This window comes from Propithecus coquereli, unplaced genomic scaffold, assembly GCF_000956105.1.
Source record: "Propithecus coquereli isolate 6110/MARCELLA unplaced genomic scaffold, Pcoq_1.0 Scaffold320, whole genome shotgun sequence".
NCBI lineage: Eukaryota > Metazoa > Chordata > Mammalia > Primates > Indriidae > Propithecus > Propithecus coquereli.
In genome coordinates this window covers 564,439-575,712 of record NW_012148842.1, presented here as the reverse complement: position 1 = coordinate 575,712, position 11,274 = coordinate 564,439, and the positions used below count along the sequence as shown (strand labels likewise).

The 11,274-nt window shown below is 36.5% G+C and overlaps 1 protein-coding gene across 1 annotated transcript in view; it reads left to right on the top strand.

Moving 5' to 3' along the window:
- Positions 1–11,274, top strand: part of LOC105815227 (low-density lipoprotein receptor-related protein 1B-like) — a 68,630-nt gene that overhangs the window by 35,744 nt on the left and 21,612 nt on the right. Inside the window, exons 7-8 of the mRNA XM_012650374.1 lie at positions 1,637–1,856; positions 3,765–3,954. Of these exons, the coding sequence (XP_012505828.1) occupies positions 1,637–1,856; positions 3,765–3,954 (410 nt within the window). The remainder of the gene's footprint in view (positions 1–1,636; positions 1,857–3,764; positions 3,955–11,274) is intronic.

Here is an 11,274-nt window from a genome sequence, read left to right as displayed (position 1 = left end):
ATGGATCAGTTCACAATTCTTTTTTTTTCAAGCAGTAAAACAATATACAATATATTTAGAATATCCAAATTTATCTTTCTTTTGTGTGTGTGTATGTGTGTATGTATGCACACATATATATGTGGTTCAGGTTAGTCACAGAAAAAATGTGTGTCACCATGATCAAAAGGAAAATCTACAGGGAAAGATAATTGCAGTTTTAACAAGTTATAAATTAGCAATAATAAAACTGTATTGATTAACTATAAGATTTGAAGAAAATATCAATAGAGATGAACAAATTATATATTTTACTTTTACATAGTTGATTTACACAGCTGAACCAGCTGTATTTATATCTAACTAACACAGAATTAAAGCAAAAAGAATAACTCTTCTGTTTATTCCTAAACTGACCCAATGATAAAACCACTTTAAGGAAATGCAGGATACAAACAGGCATATTGCCATATGTATTTCTAGAATTAATAAAATTCAACAGTCTCAATATACTTCCTCAGTTCTAAAAAGGCATGTCAGCATAATTGTAAACTGTTATAAGAGAGTTTAAAAAGAGCTTAATTGGTATGAAATAATGAACGATATATTACATCAGTTTTCCCAAATCTGCCAGTGTAGATCATAGTAGGATTTTTAGTCCTGGATACAGATTTTTCCCAAATTACCTCAGAAATTCTTTAGGCTCTGCAAAATATGGGAGGGAGGGGATCTAATAAGGGTATTTCTAGGATCAGCAGCTTAGAAAGGCATCGGGGCTTTATAAAGTTATGTATGAAGTGATTGAATTAAATCTTACACTTAATTAATAACTCCAGAACTTTCACATGACCCTAAGACAACACATGTGGTGGGTTTTAACCTTATTCATGAGGGAATTGGAACATTAGCTCAAGGCCCCCTCTCCTGCTGTTAGAGCTTATACAAAAGATTTGTTTTTAAAGGCAGATGCCTTTGTTTGAGATAGAAATTAAATCTCAAAATCTCAAGGTCAGTCAACCTGCTGTTATCAAACGTATGTGCAGCTAAATCATCTTCTGTGGGTTTGGGGTTAATAATAAGCAGTAATAAAGCATAGATAATTTGCATCAGGAAGACAAATTAGACCTGGCCAAACAAACCCAGTGTGACTGTGCCCTTTAGAACAAAGGCAATCCAATCGCTTGTCTGAAAAAATAATAATTCATCTGAGATTAAATAAAGTCTGGAGTAGATAATCAACTATGCTGTGGGTTCTCATGAAAGTCAGTCTGCTTTTCAATCACATAATTGATTATATACTCTTTGAAGTGGACATTTAAAAATAGTAATGCCTCCCAAAATAATTTTCTAGAATTAATGTTGATACCAAAGAAAATAGATATTTGACATTTACTACCAGGTGAATTAATACATGAAGCCAGTAAGTGTGATAGCGGATTTTCTATAACAAGGCTAAGTGGACTGGTACCACTGAGCAAATATTTACTTCCCTTAAAACTTCAGTGCTGCCCCCTTCCTTCGACAGATAAGCATTTAGATAGGAGAACAAACCAGGATGTAATTAGATTTTACGGAAGGGCCAAATCTAAGGAAGTGCCTCTCTATATGGTGGCTGGTTGAAATAACGTGTATGCCCTCTTGTTTTTTAATGTCTTAGTTGGATGTATTGGACAGACTGGGAGGAAGATGAAATAGATGACAGCGTGGGAAGGATTGAGAAGGCCTGGATGGATGGCTTCAATCGGCAGATTTTTGTGACTTCAAAGATGCTGTGGCCAAACGGTTTAACTCTGGACTTTCACACCAACACATTATACTGGTGTGATGCCTATTATGATCATATTGAAAAAGTGTTTTTGAATGGAACTCACAGGAAGGTAAAAGACAAATGCTGCTGTTTTTAACCCACAGGCTTCTTCTTTCACAGAGCCTTGTTGTGTTGTGTTAAAAAATACTTTCAAGTTTATTTTTACCCCTCTGAGGTGGCTGCCAATATTCTCTGTGGGGTAGCTAAAGGAGGCTGAGCATTAAGTAGTACAGCTGGCACTTGCCTCCGGGAGACCAGGCCCAGCTCACTGTGGTATGCCAGGATTTGTGGGATTTTTAAAAGAAGCTCTCAGGATATCAGAGCTGTTTTGAAATGCAGTTTTTCTACATTATTGATGAGTTTTCTATGACCAAGCAACCCTACTCTATTCAAATATGTTCAAGATCTAAAGCTGAAATTTAATGTTATATATTATGAATAAGTAATTATGGATTTATTTGGCTGACAATATTTATTTGCAGAAAGAACTTAGTAACACTGGAACTAAAGCACATAGTAGGAATGAACTGAACTCCAACCCTACTGATATGAATAGATATCCGTTTCCTCTTCTTGTTTGCTGAAATCATTGCAAAATGATTGTGAGATTCTTGGGTAAAATTTAGGATGATGCAGTTGATTGTGAGCCAAAGGCGTAGTTGACAAAAATATCACCTCTCTGTTTCATTTTACAACTACCAAACCACATGTAACACCATGAACAGAATTCAACTGTTATTTAAATCATGGAAAAATGAAAAGTTAGAAATTGTCAAAATGCTTCCTTTAACATTACATTTATTTCCCTTTTGCAAATTTGGCTAAGCCTACTCATAGTGAATCCTGCTTGAGAAATAAATAGTATACTACACTAATCAGTTAAGACTATTTCAGTCATTGGTTGACAATATTTTATTTTCCCTAATAAGTAGAATTGATTGACATTTAACTTGATGTCACATACCTAACAGGTGCTAAATAAATCTTTATGATTTCTTAGAAGATGATGGTTTGTATGCAGCATATTTAATACACAACACTTTAATAGTCAGCATATTTTAACCTACATAAAGGTTTGGAAAAATTTTAAAACCGTCACAATTATTCACTATGTGATAATTGGCATGAAGAATTTAGTTAAAAGAATTAAAACCTGAATTGATGATCCTAAATTATTTGGATAACTTTTTCAATTTTCTAATAGTAAGTGAAGTGAATACTAAATGCTTTCTCATGTTGTATTCAATATGATTTTATACATAGTGAAGGGTGAAAAAGCACTATCAATATTGGAGGTATTATTTATTCCCCTTCTACAATCCTACATGTAAAACAAGACTTGTTTATCACATGATTCCTCCATTTAAACAACAACAAAAAATATAACTGGAATGTAATGAATATATTAAGATAATCAGAATTGAAATTTGCCAGTGAGTCTTATCTATTTACTACTAATAAAGATTTCTATGTTTAAAATTAAAACATTTACCTTCTTTCCAGTCAGCTCCTAGATTTCTTCAATTTGCATTGGCCCAATTAAAGTAGGAGAATCTTTTTTACTCCCAATGCCATCCAAATATGTAGTATACAACATTGTAACATACATAATAGTACTAATTATTCAGGTCATTTTCTATCCTAGGATATGATTCTGGAATATCATCAAGAAGTGAGATAGGAATGAGAGTTAGGCAAAGTCATTTTAATGTTTGTTTTCTTGACCATATTAATAGTGCCATAAATGAGATAATTTAAATGGATGAAATGTAGATGGTCTCCTTCAAATAGCATGCCCTAAACAGAAAAATATGCTCACATTGTGAAATCTGTTTTTCAAATCTCCTGGAAAAATATGAATTAAGATATTAGTTAGATTATTATCTATTACACTTATTTGAATATAATTTTCTTTAAATATTTAGTTATGTTCCTGAAGATCATTTCTGATTTTTCACAATGTGTTTATATTTTACAGATTGTTTACAGTGGGAAAGAATTGAACCATCCTTTTGGACTGTCGCATCATGGGAACTATGTGTTCTGGACTGATTATATGAATGGTTCCATTTTTCAACTAGATTTGATAACAAGTGAGGTGACATTATTGAGGCATGAAAGACCACCCCTGTTTGGGCTTCAGATTTATGATCCACGAAAACAACAAGGTATTAAAAAACAAACAAAATTGCTTCTGAGTTTCACATAAAATAATACTTCACAGTAGTTACAAAAAGGTTTTATTTTGACAGTTACAAAAGTTTTATGATAAAAGATGGACAGTTTACTCCAAAGCCAACCAAATCTTAGACTTTATCATTAAAATTTATTTTTTATTCTAAATAGCCTGAGTAACTCTGCGAATTCTGCTTGAGTGAGTGAAGTTCAAACTTTTCTCTAAATATTTCCTTTTTCTTGTCATTTGCAATAAAGAAGCCTATCAGTTATTTAAAGGAAAAAAATTATCTTAATGTTTTCAAAGAATAAATACTGTGATCAGTGAGAAAAACTTCCTTTGAAGACTATTGAAAAATTGAAAAAAATACATTATATAAGAAAAATGTTACTTTTAAAAGTGTCTTAGTATATTTACTTGGTTTATTTCTATATATATTTGAGGAACATGTAATTATTTTAGATGATGTAAAAGCAAAACAATCTACCACAATATTCATGTCTTATTAAAATCAGATATTATCGTTATATGTTTTATCTGCATGAGTTATTAATATTTATTAGTATATCCATAAAGAATATTACTTAGAATTTAGCTATCAAACAAAGAAAGCAGTTTAGCAAATTATGTGATAGATTTTTTTATAAATCAAGGTAGTCATTGTTCCTTTTTCACGGAGATATCCTTGTGAAACTTTAATGAGCATACATTTCAATAAATAGAGGATGAATAAATTATATCCTGATTTTTCTAGTGCATATGTTGTCATAGAAAGTTATCTAGCAACAATGTGTTTGAAGATAATTTGGCTAAATCAAAGATCTTAAAGCAAACTCTCTCATTCAAGGGTTTCAAGTTTTTCCTACTATATTAATTGCTTGGTTATGACACAAGTACAATTTTATAAAATAATGAAAGTGTATAATTTGAGAAATATCAATAGCTAATAAAAGATAAAGTTATATTTCAAAAGAATAAAACTGAAATTATGTGGCTGGTATAAGCTATAGCTGTGGACAAGAAATGAATAGAGACAATTGCCTAGATAAATCAAATGGTAATATTTTCTGTTACATTTGTGTACACATCACACCCCTCTCCCCACCACTACTGTAGTTTATTTACCCTGAACTGGAACCAAAACTATCTTAGGAACAACCCTTCATATCTCCTGTAAGGTCTTGTTTTCAGGAGTGTCGTTCCCTTTAATGTTACAATTACTAGTTTCCTGCGTGTCATCACACCAGTCAATAAACATATGCATTTTCCTTTTAAAAAATTTTTTTTATGTAAAAATATTAAGGGGGTACAAACATTTTTATTACATGGATAGATTTATAATGCTTTAGTCAGGGCTCTAAGTGTGCCCATTGCTTGAATAGTGTTCATTGTGCCTGTTAGGTATGAATTTATGCCCCCCTTACTCCCGCTCCCCCTTCTTGATTTCGAACAATTTTTACTTCTTTCCGTGCCCATATATTAGTTCTAAATTATTAGAGAGTACATTTGGTATTTGTTTCCCCATTCTTGAGATACTTCACTTAACATAATGGTCTCCAGTTCCAACCAAATTGCTGGAAAAGACATTAATTCATTCCTTTTCTTGGCTGAGTAGTACTCCATATACACATACCACATTTTGTCAATCTACTTTTGAACTGATGAACACTCGGGTTGATTCCAGATTTTTGCAGTTGTGAATTGTGCTGCAATAACATTCTAGCGCATTCTTTTTTTTTTCTCATAAAGTAGTTTTATTTAGATTTCAAACAATCCAAAGCAGAAAGAGACGGCCACAGCTAATCCGTCCACTTGTGAGCTGGGAAACACACCAAGTCTCTGGCTCCAGGCCATGGAGCTGCCTGGCCCCCGGCCCTCGGTGGCAGCGGGGAGCTGGCGTCCACACGTTCCCATCTGTGGCTCCACGTGCCTCCTTTGGGCTGTGGCCAGTGCCCGACATCAGGGCGCCCAAGCAGCAGTCAGGGCCACGCTGCCCTCCCAAGGCCAGACGCGGCCACAGCCAGCCCGGGGGCCCCGAGCAAGGCAGGCGGCCCCTCTTCTCTGAAGCAGAGGAAAACCCAGAACAAACACAGGGAAGGAAAAAAGACCTAAACTGAAACAACCAGAGGGGTGGGAACCAACACGACGCCTCCCGTGAGGTCGAGTCCGCCACCTAAGGAGCCCACTCGGTCCAGTCCCAGTGAGGTAAAACTCGGTCAGTTTATTTCGGCGGGGCGCACGCTGTCAGGACCCCTCATTGCCAGGGTTGTCCTCGTCGTCCCCGAAGCAGGTATCGGCCTCCTCCCCGTCGCCGTCCTCATAGTAGTGCAGGTGTCATTTTGATAAAATGACTTCTTTTCCTTTGGGTAGATACTGAGTAGTGGGATTGCAAGATCAAATAGTAGGTCTTCTTTTACTTCTTTGAGAAACTTCCATATTGTTTCCATAGAAGTTGTCCTAATTTGCAGTCCCACCAACAGTGTATACGCAATCCTTTCTCTCTCTATCTATGCCAGCATCTATTGGTTTTGGACTTTTTAATAATAGCCACTCTGACAGGGGTAAGGTGATATCTCATTGTGGTTTTAATTTGCATTTCCCTGATGATTAGTGAGATTGAGCATTTTTTCATATGTTTGTTGGCTGTTTGTCTATCTTCTTTTGAAAAGCTTCTGTTCATGATTTCTAGTTTTATAACACTGTAATCTGAGAATATACATTGCCTTATTTCAATGTTTTTGAATCTGCTGAGACATGTTTTGTGGCCTAAGATATGATCATTCTTGAGGGGTGTCCCATGTGCTGATGAGAAGAACATATATTCAGTAGTTTTGTGGTACAATGTTCTGTCTATGTCTATTAGTTCCATTTGTTTTAGAATCCTGTTTATGTCTACTGTGTCTTTATTTATTTTCTGCTTTGATGATTTTTCCGGCTCTGACAGTAGAGTATTGAAGTCCCTAACAATTACAATGTTACAATTTATGTCTTTGCTTAGCCCTTGTAGAATTTGGTTTACGTATCTGGTGCTCCTGTGTTCGGTGCATATATATTTAGTATTGTTATGTCTTCTTGTTGAATTGCCCCCTTTACCATTATATAATAACCGTCTTTTTCTTTACCATTGTTGATTTAAAGTCAATTTTATCTGATATGAGAATGCTATACCTGTTATGTTTTGGTTTCTATTTCCATAGAATAATTTTTTTTATCCTTTCACATTGGGTCTGTGTGTCCTTGTGGTTTAGAGGTGTTTCTTGGATACGGCAGATCCTTGGGTTGTGTTTTTTCATCCATTCAGCCAGCGTATGTCTTTTGAGTCAAGCATTGAGTGATAAAATTGATATGTCACATGCTATTCTGTTTATCATGTTGGGTAGTATTTGATTGCTTTATTTCCCTCTTGTGCAATTGGTTTATAAGAGTTATGAACTTCAGCTTTTTCAGGTGATTTTACACTGGTGGGTATCTATTGTGCTGATTTTTGTATAGTGCGGTATTGAATATTTCCTGCAGGGCAGGTCTTGCTGTGACAAATTCCCTCAGTGTTTGCTTACATGAAAAAGATTTAATTTCTCCATCACTTGTGAAACTTAGTTTTGCAGGATATAAAATTCTAGGTCGGCAGTTGTTCTGTTTAAGAAAATTAAAGATGGGGTCCCGGTCCCTTCTGGCTTATAAGTTCTCTGCTGATAAGTCTGATGGGTTTTTCTTTGTTGGTTAGTTGTTGCTTTTGTCTTGCCACTTGTAGACTTTTCTTCTTCATTTTGACTTTGGCCAGGTTGATTATTATGTATCTTGGAGATGTCCTATTTGTTATGAATCTTTCCAGTGTTTGATGATCATCTCGTATCCGGATGTCTGAATCTCTGTTGATACCAGGAAAGTTTGTCTCAATAATTATCAAATAGATTTTCCATGCTTTTATCTCTTTCTTCTTCTCCCTATGGGATACTTGTAATTCCAATATTAGTTCACTCCACGTAATTCCACATTCTCTAAGTGATTTGTCAGTCATTTTTATTTTTTTCTCTGCCTCTTTGAATGACTCAGTTAGCTTGAGAGCCTTGGCTGCAAGCTCATAGATTCTTTCTCCCCCTTGGTTTAGTCTATTATTGAAGCTTTCTGCTGTGTTTTGAATTCCCTATATGACTCATTTCTTTAAGTTTTTTCATTTCTTTAAGTTCTATTATATTCTTTCTTATGTTGTCTAGCTCCTTACTGACTTTTGCATTGATATCCTTAAAAACTCTTTTGGCTTCTTCTTGTTGGTTTTTAACTTTCTCTTCAATTCCATTCATGTTATTTGCCATCCATATTCTTATTTCCATTTGTGTCATTTCAGCAATTTCCTTGTGGTTGGAACACACTACTGTAGCTCCATTGTGATCCCTAGGTGGTATCAAACTGTTTTTGTTTTTTTTCACATTGCCAGGGTTCTTTTGCTGGTTTCTTCTCATTTGAATCCACTTTTCCCCGCTAAGGACTAATAGCTTTGCAGGGTGCCTGATCTCCTTTGCTGGGAACTCTCTTGCTTAATTAGAAGGAGAAATCCCTAGATGGTGCTTTTGCCCACTGTGAAATGTTGATGTGACAGGGAAGAGGGGTATGCACTAAAAGCCTGTAGTGCACCTGTACTTTTTTTTCCTGTTCTCCTGAGATTGCCACATTTCAAGCCGGTGCTGGATGATCTTTTTGCTAGTGGGGGGTTATTCCTCAGTTCATTGTTGGAAGTTCGGGGCTGGGTGAGATCTTCTCCATAGAGGCTGGCACTGTGGGAATTTCTCTGCCCAGGTCTCCCTGTCGAGATGACAATAGCAGCTGGGTGAATCTATCTAGGCATTTGTCCTTGTGCCCAGGCTATGGGACTTTGCTCAAACCAGGTCCAGGTGTAATGGCAGATTGAGGCTGGGGGGGTCCTTGTCAGAGGGTTGGACCTTGGGCAGTCTACAGTGGTGTCGACTCAGGGGTGAGGTCTTGGGGTCCAGGTGCAGCTCTGGAATCTTGGGGGTGTTGTCCCAGGTCTGGCAGGAGTTCTGGAGCCACAGAGGAAGAACCTTGGGCTCTGGCATGTGAGGTTCAGAGCCGGAACTGGGGCCAAGTCAACAGGGCAATGCAGGTGGCAGCCTGTTCTGACCTGAGGCATGGAGATAAGGCCACACAGCTGGCTGACTGTTTTGCCAGCTCAGAAACCACACATGCCAAATTGCATGGGTAAGGGTATGTTCCAGCAGCACAGGGACTATGGAGTTCTCCCTACCTCCCGAGATCCGGAGGCAGTTGCTCAAAACTTCCCAGGTAGCACCCCAAGGAAACTCCCTTGCTCAGATCCTGCTGTACTTCAGGGGAGGGGGACTTGGCTCCCAGTTACAGGGTACAGCTCAGGGGAACATCCACTCTGTCTGCTCCCTCTCCAGCCTATTGGGAGTGGTGTGAAAGCTACTGCTACAGAGCTGTGTCCTGTGCAGACCTGATGCTATGCATCTGAGAGCTCAGGATGGCATCAGCTGCAGAAACCCAGAATCAGCAGCCACCAAATTCTTGCTGCACCTATTCTCCAGTGCAGTGACTCTGCACGGACTCTAGGCAGCTCTCCCAGCCAGTGGCAGAGGTCTATGGTGGTAGAGGGAGCCCCTTCACAACTTGGCCACAGTGCCTGTGGGTGAGCATGGCACCCCAGCGCTCTATTCCTCTAACTTTCCCCACACATAGATGCCTCCCCACAGATCCTTTCAATCTTGTCACATGAATCACCCTGTCAACTTCTCTTTCACTCCAAGTGTTCCATGTGACTTCTCTGGAATTTCACAATGTTCCTTCCACAAAGAGCTATCTGTAGATCGGCATCTTTTACAATTTGCAATTTACAATTTACAGTCCTTTCCTTGAGAGCTGCTTGCTTGCAGGCTGCTTCTAGTCCACCATCTTCGTTGAGGTTTCCTGCTTCTCCCTATTCTTGATCCATTTATCTGGATAACATTTCTCAGCCTTGACATTTTGCATTAGATGATTCTTTGTAGGGTGCTATCCTGTCTACAATCACATTTTACATTTCCCTTCTCTTTAGAAACTTTTCCTCTTGTATGTCATTGCTGAATTCCCTCCAGTCATAGACCATAATGTTATTACAGTCTTCATATTCTTTAAACTTCCAGTTGATTTAGTGAGTTGATGAATTAAATGCAACACATGGTGGAAAATGCCTAGGCTTACTTGTAAAATGGACTTGGGGTTAAATATGAATCCTAACATCTTTTGAAACTTTGGTCTCATCATGAGAGATTTAACAAAGATACAAAATGTTTTCCTCATAAAATTAATAAAATTTCTGTGATGATTAAATAACTATTATGCTACATATAAATAAAACTTACATAGCACTATTGCCTGTAAACAATTTGTATTAGTTAAATTGCCCCTATAATTTCTCAATCAGGAAATAATTATTTTTAGAATTTCCTTACATATAAACATGTTAAATAAATATTCAATGGAGTAATGTGTTGCAATAATATAAAACAAGTTACCTGACTCTGATAGTGGAATGTATATGGTGCCATTAACATATAAGTAGCCATTAATATATAATTTTCCAATGCTGGCCCTTGGATAGACATTGGTCTTTTAAAAGTGCTTCTTCCCCTTTTTGATTAAAGGGACATCAAAATGGGTACTTAGTTCTAATTAATAAACTATTCAACAACCTTTATTATAAAAACCATTATGTTCTATCTTACTTAGTGAATGCATTCAGCCAAATGGATTTATTAACAGGTGAACTAATCAGCTGGTTTGAGTTTTCTACCCAATCTTCATATCACTAAGAATTATCTAGTACTTAACTAGATCTTTAAACAGATGATGCAATGTGGAAAGGAACCTGGTTAACATCTTTTATTATTCAGTCAATAGACATTGAAATTGAATATCTACTCAAGATCTAAATCTGTAGTATCTTTTACTACATTGATCAAAGTAGCTAGATTATGAAATAAAATGCATTTAGATGTTCAAATGTGGGCATGTCATCTTACCATGTTATAATTTTCTCTCAGTGGTGTTTCTCTGCATCTTTTGAACATCAGATATTAATAAATAATTGAAAATATATAATCAGTGACACATAAACTTTTAAAGGATAATATTATAGCAGTTAAATAGAAAACAAACCCCTAAGTCATACATATTTCCATTTCTTTGTAGAATGAAAGAAACTAGTCTTATATAACCTTGTAGTATCTCTCTTGCCTGTGCGCATGCTCTCGCTCTCTCTCTTCAAGATAATACAGCCTAAATGATTTTATTTTATATA